Raw genomic sequence first — 21,990 nt, 5'->3', positions numbered from 1 at the left:
ATTTTTACAAAGTTGGACCACTGAATTGCTTACCATCTGGTTTGGGTTCGGGACGTGGACGAATTGCAGACGGCCTTCTCCACCCCCAGGGCCATTTTGTATACCTGGTAATGCCTTTTGGTCTCCGCAATGCCCCAGGAGTGTTCCAGTCCCTGGTCAATGACGTTCTCTGGGACATGCTCGACCGATTAGTATTTGTTTATCTGGATGACATCTTGATTTTTTTCACACAGCCTGGAGGAGCATGTGCAGCATGTGCCCCTATTGTTGCAACGTCTCCTGGAGAACCGGCTGTTCGCCAAGACTGAGTAGTGTGAACTTCACGTCTCAGAGACCACCTTTCTGGGGTTCGTGATGGCCGCCGGGGAGATGTGTATGGATACCAGGAAGGTGGAGGCTGTGAATCAGTGGCCCAGGCCCAAGGGCAGAAGGGAGCTGCAACGTTTTTTGGGGTTCGCCAACTTTTATAGACCTTTCATCAGAAACTATAGCCGTCTTGCCGCCCCCCTCACAGCGCTCACATCCACATAACTCCTTTTCTGCTGGTCGGGTGCAGCGGAGTCGGCGTTCTGTGACCTGAAGTCCCATCTTACCACCGCTCCCGTCCTCTCCCACCCTGAACCAAAATTGCAGTTCCAGGTTGAGGTCGATGCCTCGGAGTGGGGGTCGGCGCTGTCCTCCTCCAGCGCCCGCAGGCGGATGGAAAGATGGACTCCCCTGCACCTTCTTTTCCCGATGGCTGTCCCCAGCCGAACCCAACTACGGCATTGGGGACAGGGAACTGCTCGCAGTAAAGTTGGAGGAATGGAGACACCACCTGGAAGGGGCTAGTCTGCCATTCACGCTTCTGACGGATCATAAGAACCTGGAGTACCTCAGGACGGCCCGGAGGTTGAACCCTCGCCAGGCCAGGTGGACTATCTTTTTTAGTAGGTTACATTTCACACTGAACAACATTTCAGGTTCCAGGAACGAGAAGTCTGATGCCCTGTCCCGCGTTATTCAGTCAGTTTTTAGTTTGTAAGGTTTTGTTTTTGCACGTCCCACAATTACAATTAAACAGCTAAGAAATGTACTCTCCTACTGGTTTGCTGATTTTATGCTCATCAGTGTCCGCTCTGCCGCCAAGAATACAAAACACCCTTAACCCTGGTCTCACATTTTTGAGATGGTCTGTCTTCCTGCAAAAGGCAGACTACAACCTAGACCAGGGGTGGGCAAAATTTTCGGCCCGGGGGACATATGACTTTAAAAATTTGACAAATGGGCCGGGTCAGCACAAGATACGATACATATAAAAAAACTGCATCCGTTAATAGTACATATGAAACATAAACAGAAAAAAGGACTAAAGTATTAACATACTCATCACTCATCATTATAGTAAAAAGTATAAAGTACAAAGTAAAGTCAAAAGGAATGTATTAAGAAATATTAAAATATTAAAATGTAATTTAAAAAAAATAGAGCGGGTGTAAAACACGAAAAACAAATAAGAGTGGACAGAGCTACTGCCACTGGCTTCCACGTGACGGCGCCATCGCGGGAAAAAGGGAAAAAAAAGAAAAGATAACATCACGTGGCCTGCTGGCCGTAGTTTGCCCATGTCTGACCTAGACCAATGTTCTCTCTAATTTTTCATGAGACACAAAGGACCGGAGTGAGCAACATTATAAATGCTCGATATGGGCACAAACTTGTATCACACCTGCCATAGGCAGGTGCATGTCTACTACCCATAACTGATCTAGTCATAATACAATTTAATGATTAATATCTATGAATAAAACATTTTAATAAATGTCATTAGAATATGCACACATCTGACTTAATTTTTACTTTATTTTTCACGTTTGTCCTCACTTATCATACTCTTTTAAATAAATGTATCACTTGAGATAGTCAAGCTTTCATTTATACGCAGTGTTTTTCCATTGGAAAATCTGGTTACATCTTGAGCATCGATGCATGTTTTGCATAAGAAAGCTTTGTCACCCAATTTCACCGCTTGTTCTTCAATTTTTACTACACCGACAGCCATTTCTCATTTTTTTTACCATGGCTCGTTTCGCCATGATAAAGGGTCGGCAGGAGCTCCACCAAACTGTTAGCTATATACTAACCTGCAAAACACATGCACCTACGCATAACAAGTAACTAACGCAACCAATCAATGTCATTAACATTTACTCATGATGCGGAAGTAAACATGCTAGGTGAACCACATCATATCATTGGATGGAAACAGTGTTAGTCAAAGTTTTATCCGTGCTTATCGTTTCTTGTTGTTTGTCAGTAACAGGCTGCCACTCTCTGAGTTGCATTGCATAATGGCACAGAAAAAAATGTAATGTGTTTATTATTTTACAATTCAGGTTGGATTTGATTTTTCTGCTGCTTTGTTTGCTGTGCGCGGAGAATACGAGAGTAGTGCCCATTTGCGCACGTGCGCAGCTTAGAGGGAACATTGCGCTGGACTGGTCGCCAATCTGTCGTAGGGAACACAGAGAGCCGGGCCTGGCTGGGTACTCCCATATTCCAAAAACATACATGGTAGGCTGATTGGACACTCTAAATAGACCCGAGGTATTGGTGTGAGTGTACATGGTTGTCCGTCTCCTTGTGCCATGCAATTGGCTGGCCACCAATTCAGGGTGTCCACTGTCGCTGGCCCGAAGTCAGCTAGGATAGGCTGCAGTACCCCCGTTCAAAGCGGTACAGAAAATGAATGAATAACAAGGATGATAGTGGAAATCATTGTCTGGTACCTATGAACCCTTTGAACAGAATGCTTTTGTGATATGATCCCATTGGTGTGGACAGTTGCCTTTGTTGTAATTTAAAACATTTTAATGCAGTGAGAAAAATATTTGTCATTAAACTATGTCTACCCATCGAAAAACCTAGAAAGCATATTTATTGAGGTGTGTTTTGTTCTTGTCTCCAACCTTGCAAGGTCACTGATATGAATCGTGGGGACAATGTTGGTGCCATCTCCAAACACTGGAATTTCCTTTTCTTGGCCAAGCCATGACATCTGTGAAACAAATATTTGATGAGTGATATATTATCTAAAAGAGGCACTGTAAAGTAGAATTCAAGGTTTTCTGGATTGCTTTAGAATTGTCACATTATGGTGGAATTTTGCTGGTGTATGGAGGTGTGCGTATGCGTGCGAGTGTTTTCCCCTCCTCTCGTAGCCTGCTGTTTTGAGTTTATTTTATCAGACATTTGTGTGTCTATACGTAGAGTGTTTGGTGATGTCTGCCGTGGGAGTATTGCTACCTTTAGATTAGACATCCCGTATTCAAGAAATGTCCTTTTTTGCAATAGCATGACAGACACAGAAGACATTGAGTCTATCCCATCCAGTAATGTCACAATTTTGCCATTTTTGTTTGTATGCCTGTCCCTGGTTTATTTTGTCACTTTTGTGTTCACCATTTTTTGTGAATAAAAAACCTAGATTTTGCACCAGCAATTTGACGATCTTTTTTCCTGCATCTTTGGTTCAACTTTACAGCAGCCAATTGTAAATAAGACAGAAGACGCCCACCAATAATGGACCCAGTGTGACAGGGTAAAGTAAGTAAGTTATAAATGAGAGAGGGTCACATGCTAAAAGTGTTTAAGTTATAAATGAGTGCATGTGTGATGGAAAACTAGTTTTGGGATTGGGTGTTTATCAGTCTTCGATTATTGATGCCCCCAGCCAAATAGCAAGGGTATGATCGGTATTCGATTTTTTCTATCTGGGCTCATATAGCTGAAACGGGGAAATCTTCAGGCATTTTCAGTAGAGTTGGCTTGAATATAACAACAACTGACCTGTCTGATTATTTCCCCCTGTGTTTTAAAGCAAATAATTGCTAATTCAGGGGTATAACACCAGCAGGACCATATCTACGGTGTAGGATCGCTCACTGGGTATTTCCCCGCAAGCTGCCCGGAGGCCATCGTCCTCGGCGTTCACGACAACGACGACCGGCCCGTCACCCGACCACCGTCAACCCTACGCCTGCCTGCCCACTCCCACACCTTCCTCGTTATTTCCCCACGGGACACTCATCCTGCTTCCGCCTTCCTCTATAGATGAACATTTTTCTTTTGAATGGAACTCAGACTCAGTTGTTTGAGTATAGGGATGACCCGGAGCTCGTTAATCTTGATGGTTCCAACTCCGAGTCGAATGGAGTGGCGAAGGGAAAGAAAGCAAAAGCGCGGATGTAGGGCAGCCTAGCTGCTAAGCTAAGGCAGCAACCACACCGAGCACCGCTTCCGAATATCTTCATGACCAACGCCAGATCCATCACCCAAAAAATGGACAATTTGGAACTTCAGCTTGCTACCAACAGCTTTGGCAGGGACTGCAACATTATATAGGCTGCAGCAGTTTGTGTGAGCTATAAAAATATAATGTTTGCATACAACATAAACCTGCTAATGTCTAATCATATTAGCCCAAAGTTTTGTTTGCATAAACTTTGGCATACATCACTGTTTTAGAAATATTAACCTGAGTTCCTATATAAAGACTGACCTAGTATTCAGTCAGAGAAAATTGCGAGGAAGACAGGCTGTGAGAGGTTCACAGCTGTCGGAGCATTCTCCAACCATCCTGCAGTCCGGCAATAAACCTATTTCCTATTTAATTTGATCTCACTCTTCCTTAACCTGCTCCTGTAGTTGTATTTTCAGACCTATCATACTTTGGTGCCGAAAGCCTGAGGCCCAACAGCCCACAATTGCCGAAGCGACGGCGGAGCACAACGACAGCATCCTCCATTGAAAAGGTCAACCCGGCGGACGTTCCCTCGCCGCTCTGGTGAACCGGTGACGGGTCCCCGAACTAGGACAGGTTCGGAACAAGAAATATTGTGAGTTCACCCTTTGATTTCTGTCTCTGTGAATTGTGATAATTTGAATGAGTATTATCACTGCGGTAGGATTAACAGTTTGCGGTCAGGGACCAACTTATGATGAACATAATAGTTTTTTGGTCAGAGACCAACGTGCGTCGAACATAATAGTTTTTTGGTCCGGGACCAGTGTGCGTCGAACATTATAGTTTTTGGGTAGAAACAACATAAGTAGAACAAGAATGAGTCGGGGACTTATAGTCTTGGTCTGTTAATAGAGTCAGGGACTCTCCTAAGACAAAAGTCAGGGACTTTTGGTCTTGGTGTTTTCAGAGACATTGGGTGAATCACGAAGTAGAGATCAATTTCTGCAAATTTAGAATAGAATTTTTGTTTAAACTATTGAGTAAGTGATAGTCATCATAGGGTGCCGTTCAAAGCGGCTGCTTGTTCCAATAGCTCCCTAAACCCTCACTCGAATTCTGTGTTTGTACAGCTTTTTTACAGATTTTTATCCTTTATTTTATGTTTTTATTGTCTCTTAAGACTTTAGTTATTACTTCACTTTATATATTATATTGGATACTTTAATGTTTTGGGACTTTACTTTCAAGACTCTACTCCAAGACTCAAGCTGTGCGAGAGGCAGTCTTTGATCTACTAGTTTAGTCCATCTTTTCAAATTCAAATTTCAAAATTTTGGAGACTATTTTGACCCACCCAGCCATGCCTACGCTGCTTTACAAGAAGGATCAACTGTTAGCGCTACGCAACACCGGGATTCCCCTGGACTTGGACCTCCCCGCTGAGTTAAAGAGGAAGAGAAGAGGATGCAGAGCCGGACGAAAATGTCAGGAGAAAAAGCGACGCTTCAGACCCAGCATTCCATCTATTATTATGGGGAACGTAAGATCTCTCCCCAACAAGATGGAAGAGCTAACGGCGCTGACCAAACAACAAGGACAATATCGGAGCGCCTGCATTATCTGCTTCACGGAGACCTGGCTGGATGAGCGAATACCAGACTCTCTCATCTCCTTGGATGGCTTTCAGCTGGTGAGGGCGGACAGGGACGCTGAGGAGAGCGGTAGGAAGAAAGGTGGGGGACTAGCTGTCTTTATTAACAGTAGATGGTGCAGTCCTGGGCATATTACTGTGAAGGAGCAATTTTGCACTCGAGTCATCGAGCTAGTAGCTGTTAGCATCAGGCAGTTTTACATCCCCCGGGAGTTCTCGCACGTCATCATAATAACTGTGTATATACCTCCCTCGGCCGATGCGGCAGTGGCTCGTGAGCTGCTCCACACTACACTACTCTGTCCTGGCTACAGACGTCACACCCCCAGTCTCTCCTTCTTATCTCCGGTGATTTTAACCATGCTCCCTTGACTTTGACTCTCCCCACCTTCACTCAGTATGTGAAGTGCTGCACCAGGGAACAAAAAACTCTGGACCTGCTGTATGCCAACACAAAGGAGGCATACAGCTCAGTCCCCCTTCCCCCACTGGGCCGCTCAGACCACAACCTGGTTCATCTGATCCCCACCTACATCCCTATGGTGAGGAAAATAAAACCTACCACGAGGATCATACAAAGATGGACCGAGGAGACCAGCATGGTACTGGGGGACTCTTTCGAGACAACTGACTGGGAGGTGCTGTGCAATTCACATGGGAAGACATTGACAGCTTGACCCACTGCATCACAGATTACATTAACTTCTGTGTTGAGAACATTGTACCCTCCAAGAAGGTCCGTTGTTACTCCAACAATAAGCCGTGGGTCACCAGGGATCTAAGGGCCCTCCTGAACAAGAAGAATCGGGCTTTTAGGTCTGGGGAGAAGGAGAGTCTCAAAACGGTCCAGAAGGAGCTGAAGAGAGAGATAAGGAGGGGAAAGACCAGCTACAGGAGGGGGCTAGAGAAGCAACTCCAAAGAGGCAACACCAAAGAGGTCTGGAGGAGCTTGAGGACCATCTCGGGCCATGGAGGCAACAGTGGGAGAGGCCCGGAGTCCGGAGACGGGGAGTGGGCCAATGAACTGAACCAGTTCTTTAACAGATTCAGCCCTGCCCCTGCTCCCCTGACCCCCCAGACCAGAAGCAACTCTACCCCCTCGTTCTCTTCCTCCCCCTCTTCCACCAGTCTCTGCATCACTGTCGATCAGGTGACAAAACAACTAAAGAAGATCGAGGCAAGGAAGGCTACCGGTCCGGACGGCCTCAGCTCCAGACTACTGAGAGAGTGTGCGGATCAGCTTGGCACAGTGATTCTGCATATTTTCAACCTCAGCCTCAGTCTGCAGAAGGTCCCCACCTTGTGGAAAACTTCCTGCGTGGTCCCAGTCCCAAAGACTGCGAACCCCAGGGAGCCAAACCACTTCAGGCCGGTAGCACTAACCTCTCACCTGATCAAGACACTGGAGAGGATCATCCTCAACCACCTGAGCCCCCTGATGAATGCAGAGCTGGACCCTCTGCAGTTCGCCTATCGTCCAGGCATTGGTGTGGAAGATGCTACCACCTACCTGATGCACAGGTCTCTTTCACACCTGGAGAACTCGGGAAGCACGGTGAGAATGATGTTTTTTGACCTCTCCAGTGCATTCAACACCATTCAGCCGGTCCTTCTGAGAGGGAAACTGGAGGTGGCTGGAGTAAGGAACCACCTAGCTGCATGGATCATCGACTTCCTCACCGACAGACCACAATATGTGAGACTCCAGGACTGTACGTCTGATGTGGTAACTTGCAGCACGGGGGCCCCACAAGGCACAGTGCTTTCCCCACTCCTCTTCTCCCTCTACACTTCTGACTTTAAACATAATACAGACACCTGCCACTTCCAGAAATTCTCCGATGACACCGCCATTGTTGGACGAGTGACTGACGGGAACGACCTGGAGTACAGGGGAGTCATCACAGCCTTTGTCGACTGGTGTAGGCAAAACCACCTGCACACCAACACCAGTAAGACAAAGGAAATGGTCGTTGACTTTCGGAGGACACCTCAACAGACCACTCAGGGGAACATCCAGGGCAAAGACATTGAAATCGTGGAGAACTTGAAGTACCTGGGTGTTCACCTCAACAGCAAACTAGACTGGTCCACAAACATAGATGCCCTGTACAGAAGGGGCCAGAGCCGCCTCTACCTGTTGAGGAGCCTACGGTCCTTTGGAGTGTGCAGGTCACTGTTGAGGACCTTCTATGACACTGTGGTGGCATCTACCGTGTTTTATGCAGTGGTCTGTTGGGGAAGTGGGAGCACGGAGAGGGACAGGAACAGGCTGAACAAGCTGATCAGGAGGGCCAGCTCTGTTCTGGGCTGTCCTTTGGACTCTGTGGAGGAAGTGGGAGAGCGGAGGATGCTGACCAAGATGAGGTCCATCATGGACAGCACCTCCCACCCCCTGCACGAGTCGGTGGAGTCCCTTCGAAGCTCCTTTAGCAGTAGACTGCGGTACCCTCACTGCAGGAAGGAGCGCTTCCGGAGCGGATGTGGGGTATGTGCAGATGCGTAAAGTGGTGGGTTGCCTGTGTCTGCCGCGATCGGTGGAGAGGCATGGTTTCTGTCCTAATTTGAAGGATATTGGAGGTTTGAAGAGCGTAGAAAGGAATTGTTGAAGAAAAGATTTTGGTAAGTGAAGAGAAAAGATGTTGGTAAGTGAATAGAAAAGATTTTGGAAAGTGAATAGAAATGAAAGTGTAGGAAAAGCAGCTGAAGGAGTGAGAGAGAGGCAGAGAGAGAGATAGAGAGTGAGATCGAGAGCTAGAGAGCAAGACAGAGAGAGAGAGCTAGAGAGCGAGAGCAAGAGAGAGAGAGAGAGAGAGAGAGAGAGAGAGAGAGAGAGAGAGAGAGAGAGAGAGAGAGTGAGATAGAGAGCTAGAGAGCGAGAGCAAGAGAGAGAGAGAGAGAGAGAGCGAGAGAGCGAGAGAGAGAGAGAGAGAGAGAGAGAGAGAGAGAGAGAGAGAGAGAGAGAGAGAGAGAGAGAGAGAGAGAGAGAGAGAGAGAGAGAGAGAGAGAGAGAGAGAGAGAGAGAGAGAGGGGAGAGAGAGAGAGATTAGAAAAAGAAAAAAAAAGAAAAATCTTTTAGGGAATTCATTGAATTTGGGTTAGCAAAGGGAGACTGTGCTTCTCAACAGGAAACGGACCAACGGTGGTGCCAGGTGGTGCCTTAAAGTGGGAACGTCATTACCAAGCATTGCTAACCAACCAACCGACGTGAAAATAGCCGAGACGGGGATGTGGAGCCACCTTTTACACTGTTAGAAGGTTTTCTCATTTGAAACGTTTGAGGAGACAGGTTAGATAAACTGGCTGACGTAATAAAACAAAACGCCAACCACTCCAGTATAGATTGGAAAGATTATTGATCAGAAAGCAATGCCATGAAACCATTGGAAACTCTATTTATTGGTCTTATTGTCTCCATATACAAAAAAAGGTGAAACCGTTTCAATTGAGACTAAAACCTTCTTACAAAGGGTTCAAATAAACAACCAGAAAAAGTGAATCTGAAGTAGGAGGCGGAAGGAGCCACTCAACGCGAGAACGGCCTCTATGCAAACAAACCATTTATCCCACAATCATTGTTTGAAGTAATTACAGAATTGAGCCATGGGAGGAGCCATGTCTCAACAGGGAACGGTGATCAGTATAGTACAACAAACAATGCATGTTCCCAGAGGTCACCAAACCTACTTTAAAAAAAAGCATTTGCAGAAACTGTCTCACCTGCTGTAGACACAATTCTCAAGGCAATGAACGACACAAGCGAGGAACAAGGCAGACATCGACATATCCCTTCCAGGTGCTGAACATGGATTTCATCAAGCTGAACCAAGGTGGCATATACAGGTACTGTCTGGTGGTCATTGACCAAGTGGGTTGAGATATGTCCAACCAAGAAAACGGACACCACGGCAGTCACAAAAGCCATATGCAAAAGGATAATTCCAAGCCATGGAATACCACGAGTCATTTGGAGTGATGGTGGTGCTCGCTTCGTGACGGCATCTTGGAATCGACCTGAGGTATCATTGTGCCTCCCGCTCCCAAAGTGCTGGACTCATTGAAAGAACAAATGGAACAGTAAGACTCAGAGTGGTGGTGGAGGAGACTGGATAAACAGATTCTCACACTCAGTGGTTAAATGTTCTAAGAAAGAACAGTGATGACTGCAAATAATCTGCCGACATCTTCTCGTTCTCCCACACAGGAGGGCCTGTCCCCAGGTGACCTGGTACTCGTCAAGGTGATAAAAAGAAAGTGCTGGTTATCTCCACTGGGGACCGAGCTCACCGTGTGATTTTGACTGCTAACTTCACCAAGTTGGCCACCACCATCAACACTGATGAACTAGTGTCGGAGCTCACGACCGGGATCCAGTTTGGGGCTCGGATGTGCCCCTCAAACACAAACACTGGTCAGTCCCCTCCAAAAAACCTAATGGGTCTGTTCCCCTGGGTGCGAGTGGCAAGGAATGCCCTGCGTCTGGAGACCATTGACTGCAGGTTCCGGGCCTGTGACGGCGCATCAGTCTGGCTGCGGCAAGGCCGAGAGGCCCAGGTAGCCGCCACGGCCCAGGTGATTTTCCAGGGCCGCCCTGCTCTTGACGGAGTGGCCACCCACCGGCCGTTTAAGTTATTAATGACAGAGTGTGACAGGCTAAAGTGTTTAAGTTAATAAAGATTGGATGTGTGGTGTAAAACTAATTTTGGTTTGGATGGTTATCAGTGTTCGATTATTGATGCCTCCATCCAAATAGCAAGAGTAATATGTCAAAGTATGTATCGGTATTCAATTATTAATGTCTCGGTGCACATGGGTTGAGACACGGGAGATTTTCAGTCATTTCAGTAAAAGTTGGAGTCAAGACAACTGACTATTATTTCTCCCTATGTTTAAAGCAATATGAAAATGCAGGGTGCAACATTTGGAGGCACCACTGGGATTGCTGCTTAGATGACCAGTGTCCACGACCTGCTCACTAAATTCTGAGCCAGCTAAATCCAAACACTACAAACCAGGAAGAAGTCAGTGACGCGAGGTGTTGCTGTTCAGAAGAACTGGAAGTTGGCAGTTGAGTACTCGTCATCTGAGGCCAAGTGGAGATCATCAGAGAGACGGTAAAGACGTGCCAGTTCAGAGTTCACTCCTGCACAGTCAACCGAACTTCAAGGGCAATAAACGACAAGCAAGAAACAAGGCAGACATGGACATAACCCTTCGAGGTTCTGAATATGGATTTCATCGAGCTGAACCAAGGTGGCATATTAAGGTACTGTCTGGTGGTCTTTGACCAAGTGGGTTGAGATATGTCCATCCAAGAAAGCGGACGCCATGGCAGTCGCAAAAGCCATATGCAAAAGGATCATTCCAAGCCATGGAATACCACGAGTCATTTGGAATGATGATGGTGCTCGCTTCGTGAGCTGCGTGATCCAAGCTATGGGATGACATCTTGGCAATCAACCTGAGGTATTATTGTGCCTGCCGCCCCCAAAGTGCTGGACTTTTTGAAAGAACCAATGGACCAGTAAGACTCAGACTGGTGGTGGAGGAGACTGATGAAACAGATTATCTTACTCAGTGGTTATGCAAATGTGCCAAGAAAGAACTGTGATAAATGCATATTATCTGCCGACATCTTCTCGGTCTCCCACACAGGAGATCCTGTCCCCAGGCGACCTGGTATTCGTCAAGGAGATAAAAAGAAAGTGCTGGTCATCTCCACGTGGGGACGGACCTCGCAATGTGAATTTGACCGCTAATTTCACCAAGCTGGCCACTACCGTCAAAGCTGATGAACGAGTGTCGGACCTCTTGACCAGGATCCAGTGTGGGGCTCGGATGTGCCCCTCAAACACAAACACTGGTCAGTCTCCAAAAGCCTAATGGGTCTGTTCCCCTGGGTGCGTGTGGCAAGGAATGCCCTGCGTCTGGAGACCATTGACTGCAGGTTCCGGGCTTGTGTCAGTGCATCAATCTGGCTGCGGCAAGGCTGAGAGAGGCCCAGGTAGCCGCCACGGCTCAGGGGTTTTTCGGGGAGGTGTGTGTGCCATGGTGGGACACTCGTGCTGCGCCTTCATCCCTGCCGACGCGTCCTGCTTGGTCCATGATGCCCTGTAGGCTATAGGAAACATGCAGAGCGCTGTGACCGAAGATCCGGTTTCAAAGGGGGGGTGGTTTGACTGGTTCCTCTCAGGCTCATGAACACTCTTTTGAAAGCCCTACTACCATTTGTAACTGTTATTGATCTTGTGCTTGTTAGCCTAACTTGTTGTTTACCCTGCTTCTCAGCTTTGAACAAACGTACCATTAATGCCACAGTCGAACTACCACGATTGTGTAAACCCAGCTAATGCCAACTCGACTGCCAAACTGACCCTGATGTTGTGCTACTATCTGACATTGATTAATATGTATTTCCTTTTCTGAGACACCAGTAGGTCGTCCAAAGTGGCAGGTGAAGTGAGGAATTTCCAGTGTACATTCACAATGAATGGTGCTGCAACAGTAGGATCATTAACACTCACTGCTGCCTGGATTTAGAGCTCACAGTACGGTGCAGGCCTTTCTATCTACCTAGAGAGCTAAACATTGTCATTGTAATGGCTGTTTACTTCCCACCGGATGCTAACATTAGCACGGCACTTAGCCTCCTGCTGTTTCTACGAGCACTGGGCGCGGTGTTGCATTTTTTCAGTGTTTTTTCCCGTTAGTCATTGCGAATGACGAGGCGTTCACTAATACGAGTTATATATAGTACTCAATGGCAAGTGGTCATGCGTTATCCTATTGTGAGGATATTTTTGTGCATATTTTGTTGAATATTTTGAAGGGAATACCATACCTGTCAACTTGTACGTTTTATACTTATTTTATACGTTTTTTACCAGTTCAAATCATGTACGCCGTACACCGACTTTTGTACGGGGAAACAAAAAAAATTGCCAATATTTATGAAAACCAATCTCAACAAGACCGTTTTGGCTAAAATCCAGATAGTCTCGAAGGCTGGTTGCCAACGACGCTACTGTCATCGATCGTTACTATTGTCACGGTATACCAGCAAAAATTATCCTCAATCGTATGTATTTTTTAGCGGTGTGTATGGCAATATCAATAAAGGATGACATGCGCATGCGTAGATATACATAGAGTAAATATCGTGGAAGCAAGCATGGAGGAGCCACATAGTAAGGAACGAGTTACCGTGAGTAAACATGTGTCGGACGGTGTTTGTACGTTTTTGGGGGGGTTTGTACGGGGAATCATAATCATTTATAAGGGCAGTTAACGGCAGAGGTTGACAGGAATGGAATACAAAAGCAATCTACCATCGATAGGTTGCATCTGAAACTCTGGGTGGAGGCGTGGCAAACAGAGCCAACCAGCCAGAAGATGAAAGGTATATGTAAAACAAAAATAGAATTAAGCAGCGAAGATGACTTGAAGAACTCTTGATACCAGCGGATGGCTATCAATCACCTCCGGGAAAACTCTCATAGTGTTCCTACATCGTGACGTCCTTTCTCGCTTCTTTATTGAATTGTTAAATCGAATGAAGGATTGTTTGTTCTTTCTTTTCCAGTTGGATTAATCAGTAACCTTGTATTTGTTTTGCCTTATGGCTTTAAAACTGTACGAGAAATTACTGTTCGGGAGGATAATCTGAGACAGAGATGAGGTCGGGATGTATCCTCACTTATAAGTCTTAAAGTATAATTATTAATGAACCAATCACTGACTTTGGCAACAAATAATGGCTGAAATGTGCTTGGGTAGATGCTTGAATAGGAAAACATCCATCTGAAGCAGCGCAACCAGGGGAAAAGCAATGAAAGAAGCTGACAGACAATTTGGAACTATTTAATAAGTATTCATTGACAAAACATAAGTATCATCGGTCTGTGATTCAGACATTTTTTTAGGCCAGCAGAGATTGTCCACCACTGTGTGTGTTTATATACAAATACATACATGTTGATAGGGTTGCTTGGTGTTGTTATGCTTTTTTCTCCTGGTGTCTTTTCCGAGTGAATGCCCATTGTGTTCACCTGTCGTTTCTTCGCCCCGAGTAGATCCTCTGCTTGCTTTCTCGTGTTTCCCAGGTGTTCCTAATTGTCTCGTCAACCCAAATCAGTCTAAACCCCACTGAATATTTTGTCATTGTTGGATCATCTGATTTATATTGCCATGTTCCAAGTTCCTCGCTTCCCTGCGTTGTCCCACGTCAGGTTTGATTTTGTTATTTGACCCCAAGTCTGTTATTTTCTATGACTCTTGCCTGAGATTTTAAAATTTTCGTTTGAGCACACAGCCTCGTCCTTGCCTGCTGCCCTGCACTCGGGTCCAACCCACGATCCATGCCATAACGTCGTCAAAGACGTAACACGTTCTTATGTACATAGATATATAAACATATGTTAATTTATTTTCCATAGCGCTCATACTAGCAAGGTTTGCAGGGTTGCTGTAGCCTTTCCTAGTTAACTATAGGCACTATGTGGAGCACACACAGAATTGCCAGTCAATCGCTGGGCATAAGGAGACAAATAACCATTTATGCTAACCCTCATACCTAGGGACAATCTATAGTTTTCAACGAGCCTACCACCAATGTTTGGAAATTTCGGAGCAAACCAGAGCCCGTAGAGAAAGCCAATCCAGGCAGAGGAAGAAGGAGCAAACTTCAATCAAGAAGGTCAGACCCTAAATTGGATTGAATCCTCGGTCATAGAACTGTAAGGCAAACGTGCTAACCGTTTCACCTAAATATACTAAATACCTTCTTTTTATAAAGCAAAACTTATGACAGTTTGTCACGGTGTCTGGATTTTGGCTCTATGTATTTTATTAATACATTTTTCTAGGAAAAAGTAATAACAACACTCACCTTGAAAAAGAGATGAAAGGCCTGCTCTCCCATTCCATATTGAAGACCTGACACCACAACATAAGTAGAAAACAAGGTCCTGTCCTAAAGGCAATGCAAAAAGGTTTGTATGGTATGAGTACCATTGTTGATAGAACCAATATAACATTTCCCTTCTCATAACTGGCCACTGAGTTGTGTACAGTATTAAACAAACATTCAATGTTGACATTTGTTAAATTTGAGTGCAAACATCGTATTTTCACGACTGTAAGGCGTGATAGACAGGGCGCCTTATAATCCAGTGCGCTTTATATACGGACCAAATAGTAAAATTGTTATCACGAGAAAATAAAATAAATCAGTCGATAGGACAACTACGGCAAGTGGCCCCTGACTCCCATTTCCTGTAGAAAAAGTACTGCGCAGTGACTGCTGGGATATAGAGTTCTTAATACACCCAGTTCTTCAATAAACCCAGTATGACAGCAAGCACACTAATTTGGTTTTCGTCGTCATTTCGGCTGTATCTACAAAAGAAATCCTGCCGCTAGATGTTGGCGTCAACAGAGCATTCAAAGCTAGACTGTATATTATATATTATGTATCGCGTATCGCTTCTCGCCTCTCAGACCTCAGACCTCAAACCACAGACCACAGACCACAGACCACAGACCTCAGACCTCAGACCTCAGACATCAGATATCAAATACGAGATATTAGATACATTAGATACATTAGATACATTAGATACATTAGATACATTATATACATTATATACATTATATACATCATATACATCATATACATCATATACATCATATACATCATATACATCCTATACATCATATACATCATATACATCATATACATTATATACATTATATATATGTGACAGGCTAAAGTGTTTAATTTAATGATTGCATGTGTGATGTAAAACTAGTTTTAAATTAGATGGTTATCAGTGTTCAATTATTGATGCCTTCATCCAAATAGTAAAAGTAATATGTTAAAGTATGTATCAGTATTCGATTATTAATGTCTCGGTGCACATGGGTTGACACACAGGAGATTTTCAGTCGTTACAGGAAAATTTGGAGTCAAGACAACACAACTGACCATTGTATGATTATTTCTCCCTATGTTTAAAGCAATATGAAAATGCAGGGTGCAACATTTGGAGGCACCGCTGGGATTGCTGCTTAGATGACCAGTGTCCACGACTTGCTCACTGAATTCTGAGCCAGCTAAATCCAAACACTACAAACCAGGAAGAAGGCAGTGAGGAGAGGTGTTGCTGTTCAGAAGAACTGGAAGTTGGCAGTTGAGTACTCGTCATCTGAGGCCAAGCTGAGATCATCAGAGAGACGGTAAAGACGTGCCAGTTCAGAGTTCATTCCTGCACAGTCAACCAAACTTCTACAGCGGCGAAGAAATGGAACAGTTACACAAAGAGGTGGTAGGAACATTGAATGACCTGACGGAAAATAACCTGCTAGAATATGTGATTTTCTTAAGATATTAAGAAGTGTTAAACGCAAATCGCGTCTATCATTGGTGGCTCACATTGTGAAGCACCTTGAAAGAGAAGAACTAGAAGATGAAGAGGATGAAGGCATATCTGAATTGTTGAAATTGAAAGATAGAATATCAGACATGAAGCAAGAAGTAAAATGAGATGGAAATGAAAGACCAGGATCAAGATGGGAAAAGACTCCAAGAACTTTGCCCCAGCTACCAGCCGCTGCGGACCCTCAAAAGGGTGTGTCTCCCCAGCACCAGTCAAGCCCATACTGGCGCAAAGATTTTAAAATTGCCGGTCAAAAGGGTGAACCAGGCCAGAAGGACAAGCTGACATTATCCAGCCTAGTTCATCAAATTGAAAATGGATTGAAAAGGGGTTACCAGGATGTTGAAATCATAGATGCAGTTATCAGAGCTATCTCCCCGAGTCTACAGTTACGAAATTACTTGGAAGAAAAACTTAACCTCAGGAAAGCAGTGCTACCGACCTCTATATGCAGTTAGCTTCTGAAGTGCAGCATATCAAACAGACTCCTCAAAGTTTCTTATTGCAAGTCTTTGTTCTAAGGCAGAAGGTACTATTTGACTCCTGAGAAGCAGAATCAGGACTCCAGTACGACCCAAGTTTAGTCCGGCATATGTGCTTGCACACAATATTTACTGGGCTTCAGAGTGACAGTGTCCGGATAGATATGCAGCCTCTCTTGCTGGACTTTAAGACTTCAGATGAGCTTTTACTAGAGCAGTTAAATGTAGCCTGTGCTAATGAAATGGAAAGGATGATTAAAACGTTAAGTGCCCTACAGGTAGCGACATATGTTAGTAAGGTACAGTTAGAAGACCTACAACCTACCAATTGTCTTGGAAAAGAAAAACCAAAAGTGTCCCCTGAGGTACTAGCGGCGTTGACTGAACTTAAGTGTTGCTTCTCTTAAAGATCTCAGAGCAGAAATAGCCCAGATCAGAGACACTACAGCAGGCTATGTTTCAGCCGCAGTCCTACCTCCCACCCTCATTCAGAAGACCAGTGATGGACCCCCAGTCACCTACTGCTTGACGAAATTACTACAGCCAGCCCCCAGCACCCCACTGGAACACAGGTCACCCTGCCTATGTCCCGAGGGGGTGTTAAGCTTGTCATCAAGAAGGGCAAGATGTCCAGTGCACACATTGTTATCGGTGTGGAAGTGGAGAACATTTCCAAGTTGGATGTCAAACCCGAGTTGTCAGGCCACTAAGAGAAGCCCCTTTAAACAACTAATGGTTGCCCCTGCGGGAAGAGTGTAAACCATGAAGAGAGAAAAGTTCCAACGATTTATACATGGTGACCGGGGGGAACTTCCTCGCAGAAACCAAGGCATGCCCTACCGGTCACCTCCGGCAGCAATAGGTCAACAACATAAAATTACCTCTCTAGTTGGAAGGCAGTGTCTAGTTCAGTGTTATATAAATGGCCACCAACTACAAATATTATGGGACACAGGTTCGCAAGTTTCAATTATTGACGAAAGGTGGAAAGATGAATATTTACCTGGCGTGCGACTGAGAAATGTGTCGGAAATATTAAAAACATCTGCAGATCTGACATTGATTGCAGCAAATGGGATTGAGATGCCTTATATTGGGTGGGTGTAGACACAATTTCAGTTAGTCTCAGGAGTAGACAGAAAGAAACCATTGCTCATTCTGAAGTTACAGATCACCATATTTACCAACCGTGCACAAAGGAAAAACGAGGCAAGAGACTGTGCTACATTTTAAAGCAACCGCGACTGGGAGAGGTGGGAGGCGCGAGTAGATAACTCACACTCGGCTCCGCAGAACTATCATCTTCCCAAGTTAAATGTTGATTTTATTAAGTTTCAGCATGACGTCATTTAAAAGTACAGTTGTTGAGATTATAGACATCATGGAAAAGTATAATATTAAGACAGGATTATAGACAGGATGTTCTTTAGAAATGCACATACCATTCCAATGCTTGTAACCAGCGAGCATCATCTGTCCCATCCCATTATTGGTTTTAATGTTATCGAACACATTCTGGCACAAACTGAAGTACATCAACAGTACCTTACTGTGGGGAGGGTATTGGGGTAGACCTACCAACTGGCTTAATAATTGTTAGTTCATGTCGAGCCATGTGGCCAAACTGGTTTTACAAGTGTTTGTTAAGACAGTGGAATGTAAGATAGCTAACTAGCTGGCCTTGAAATTGTTTCCTTGTATTGTGGAATATGGCCAACTCGCTTTGGAACTGTTTGTTCGAAACGCGCAATATAAGATAGGCTGCGGGAGTTTGTGTGAGCTATGAAAATATCGTGTTTGCATACAACTTAAACCTGCTAATGTCTAACCATATTAGCCCAAAGTTTTGTTTACATACTCTGTCCGACATCACTGTCTTAGAAATAATACTCTGAAATCCTATATAAAGACTGACCTAGCGTTCATTCATAGAGAATTGCAAGGAAGGCAGGGTGTGAGAGGTTCACATATCAGTCGGACATTCTCCAACCATCCTGCAGTCCAGTAATAAACCTATTTCCTATTTAAATTGATCTCACTCTTTCTTAACCTGCTCCTGAAGTTGTATTTTCAGACCTATCGGAGGGCTTTCCCAAGTCTCAAAAGAAACGAGGTGAAGACCAGTATGCAGTGAGAGCTAAGAAGAACAGGGTTTTCATACCAAAACACACCATTATTCCGATTGAGTGTCTAATAGCTGCCAGACCATTTAAAGAGGACACGAGTGAGTGTTTTTCAACCAGATGTGAATTCCCAGTGGCCAGATGGCCTTGAGTTCATCGACACCTTGGTCAGGGTAAGAAAGGGGTTTTTCCCTGACATCACAATTGATGTCTCGAATCCAACAGACCATGATATTTGCTTACCCGGGTGCACTGTAAATGGCACAATACAATTTTTTTTGACTGCACTTCCCGCTGAGATTTTTGAGCCAACCCCAGCACCAATTGCAGTGAATCATACCAGCACTCAAACCCCATTCAATACAGGTGAACAGTGGGACCCACTGCGAAAGCCGTACGTGGTCAAGGTTTAGTCTGGCTTGAGAAACCGGGCAGAGGATCACCTTTGTCGTCGTCTTCTTCCTCGTCTTGAACGTTGTCGTCGTCACCACCCTCAGGCATAGCATCATACAAAGATTTAGCCTTAATTTGGACAGAGATTGAAATAGGAAGACACAGCCGATCCCCCGAGTTCAAGACATTATGGACAGCTTGGGCGGGAACTCCTGATTTTCCCTCCTAGACCAGGGGAAGGCCTATCATCAGGGATTTATGTCTCAGGAATGCCGAGCATTGACCGCTTTTGTTACACCCTGGTGACTGTATGAGTGGATCCATATCCCCTTTGGCCTCATGAACGCCCCTGCATTGTTTCAGCATTGCATGGAAGAATGCCTGGAAGGAATCTGGGACAACATATGCATCCCTTACCTGGATGATACGCTGGTGTTCAGTAAGACTTTTGAAGGGCATGTGGAAAATGTGAGACGAGTACTTTGTCGCCTCAGAGAGTATGGCATCAAATTAAAACCCAGCAACCGCAATCTTTTTAAAGCTGAGGTTCGCTACTTGGACAGGATAGTCTCGGCAGGGGGAAGTAGAGTAGATCCTGCAGATTTGAAGCTGCACGATCACTGAAAGACATCAAACCACATAGTGCGGGTCAACTCAGAAAGATGCTTGGTCTTCTGACTAATTACAGACAATATATCAAAGACTATTCCCGAAGAGCGAGTTGTCTGTATGACATTCTGAAAACATATCAGAGTGATGCCCGAAACAAAGCAAAGACAAAGAAACCAAGCCATGTTGTTCCGTCAAACAAGCCGATCGTATGGACTGACAAGCACCAGCAGGCGCTTGAACAATTGATTGAATGCCTGCCCCATCCACCAGTATTAGGGTTCCCAGATTGTACCCAGCCATTTATCGTACACACTGATGCCTAACACCAAGGATTAGGTGCAGTGTTATGTCAGAAGCAGGATGGGAAACTTAGAGTCACAGCCTATTGCTCCCGCCCGTTGACAGCAGCTGAAAAGAATTATCACTTGCACTCTGGTAAAATGGAAATTTTGGCTCTAAATTGGATAATCACGGACAAGTTTCGAGATTATTTGTACTATGCCACAGCATTCACTGTATAAAGCGACAACAACCCGCTCACATACATTCTATCCACTGCAAAGTTAAATGCAACCACTTCCAGGTGGGTGGCAGAATTGGCTGATTTCCACTTTACAATAAAATATAGGCCAGGGGGGGGGGGGGGGGGGAACAAAGATGCTGATGCTTTGACAGGGATGCCGCTGGATGTTGAGTTGTTGATAAAAAAAAATGTTCCAAGGAACTGCCACCCGATGCTATCGTTGCCACGATCCAAGCAGTCAAGGTACAAGAAATGTTCCCTTTGATCCTGCCTTCATTTCAGATGTGTTGTTCAGTGACAGATGTAGATGAGACAGCTGCTGCGGCAATTTACCCTGTGCCAAAAGAAGAGATAAGTAAAGCATAACAAATTGACGTGTTCATTCGTCCTGTGTTGAATTATAAACTCAGAAATTCAAAAACATCATAGCTGTCCGGATGGATCTTCCGCAGTTCTTTTGCGCGTAAGAAACATCGTTATGGGGAGTTGTGAGCGTTGTTTTTTTTTTGGTCGGTGAAGATGCGCCTGAAAACAGCCATGACGTCATCGATGCGATTGCTAAACTCGACAGCCCTCACCATGTTATCGTCCATTTCTTTGGCCTTTTTTGGAGGTCTTTGGCAGCATTGAAGAGGTCCTGCAAATTATGCAAAGTAAGGCCACCTTCGCCAGCTTCGTCACCCTCGTCGTCGGTGGCAGACTCGTCTTCCTCCTCACTCGCCGACTTGGTCATTTCCTGTAGGTCCTCCTCTGTCAGTGGGTCTGAGTGACAGTCGATGAGATTTGTAATTTCATCAGTCGTCATATCCGAGAAGCCTTCAGTCTGCACCAACCGAGCCAGCCTGACAGCCTTATCAACAGCAGAGTGATGATGTCGTTAGGCGTGAAACCCTCATAGTCTTGAGTGATTTTCTTTGGCCACAATTTCCTCCAGCTGGAGATGAGTGTCTGTTCTCTCATGTCCTTTAGGGCATTCTGAATGTTAGTCAGATACGTGGCTATGTTGTAGTCCTTCCAATAAGATTTCATGCTGAAGGTCTCGTCGGGCTCTTCAATGGAAGAGATGAGACCCTCCATTGTCGACCTCGTGTAGAGGGCTTTGAAGGTGGCTCCACCTGAACCCCTTCATGGTGCAAATTAGCTGCATGACCTCCTGCACAGTCCATGAGGTGAACCACTTTGAAGGGCAGTCCCCTTAAGTCCGACTCGCCGCTTAAACCTCTCAAGCCAGCCCTTGCTGGCAGCGAAAGCCGTACGTGGTCGTGGTTTAGTCTGGCTTGAGGCACCGAGCAGAGGATCACCTTCGCCGTCGTCTTCTTCCTCGTCTTGAACGTTGTCGTCGTCGTCACCACCCTCAGGCACCATAGCATCAAACAAAGATTTAGCCTTACTTCGGATTAAGTTTACGTCCAGGCTGATTTTTTTTGCCATACAATCACGGATCCAAAGAGAGCGTTTGGGAGGCATCACGAAGGGCTTCACAAAACTTTTACGCTTAGCTTTAGCTTGGCGAGAAGCGTGCTGTATGCTAGCACGAGATAAGCG

At 45.2% G+C, this 21,990-nt stretch overlaps 1 protein-coding gene across 3 annotated transcripts in view; it reads right to left on the bottom strand.

Moving 5' to 3' along the window:
* Positions 1-21,990, bottom strand: part of ak7b (adenylate kinase 7b) — an 81,014-nt gene that overhangs the window by 50,904 nt on the left and 8,120 nt on the right. For all 3 annotated transcript variants that reach the window (XM_077731781.1, XM_077731782.1, XM_077731783.1), the window contains exons 6-7: positions 14,764-14,847; positions 2,949-3,037 (exon numbers count right to left, since the gene is read on the bottom strand). In XM_077731781.1, the coding sequence (XP_077587907.1) occupies positions 2,949-3,037; positions 14,764-14,847 (173 nt within the window). The remainder of the gene's footprint in view (positions 1-2,948; positions 3,038-14,763; positions 14,848-21,990) is intronic.

The sequence above is a fragment of the Stigmatopora nigra genome, chromosome 13 (assembly GCF_051989575.1).
Source record: "Stigmatopora nigra isolate UIUO_SnigA chromosome 13, RoL_Snig_1.1, whole genome shotgun sequence".
NCBI classification, from domain to species: domain Eukaryota; kingdom Metazoa; phylum Chordata; class Actinopteri; order Syngnathiformes; family Syngnathidae; genus Stigmatopora; species Stigmatopora nigra.
This window is presented reverse-complemented; position numbering and strand designations above follow the sequence as displayed.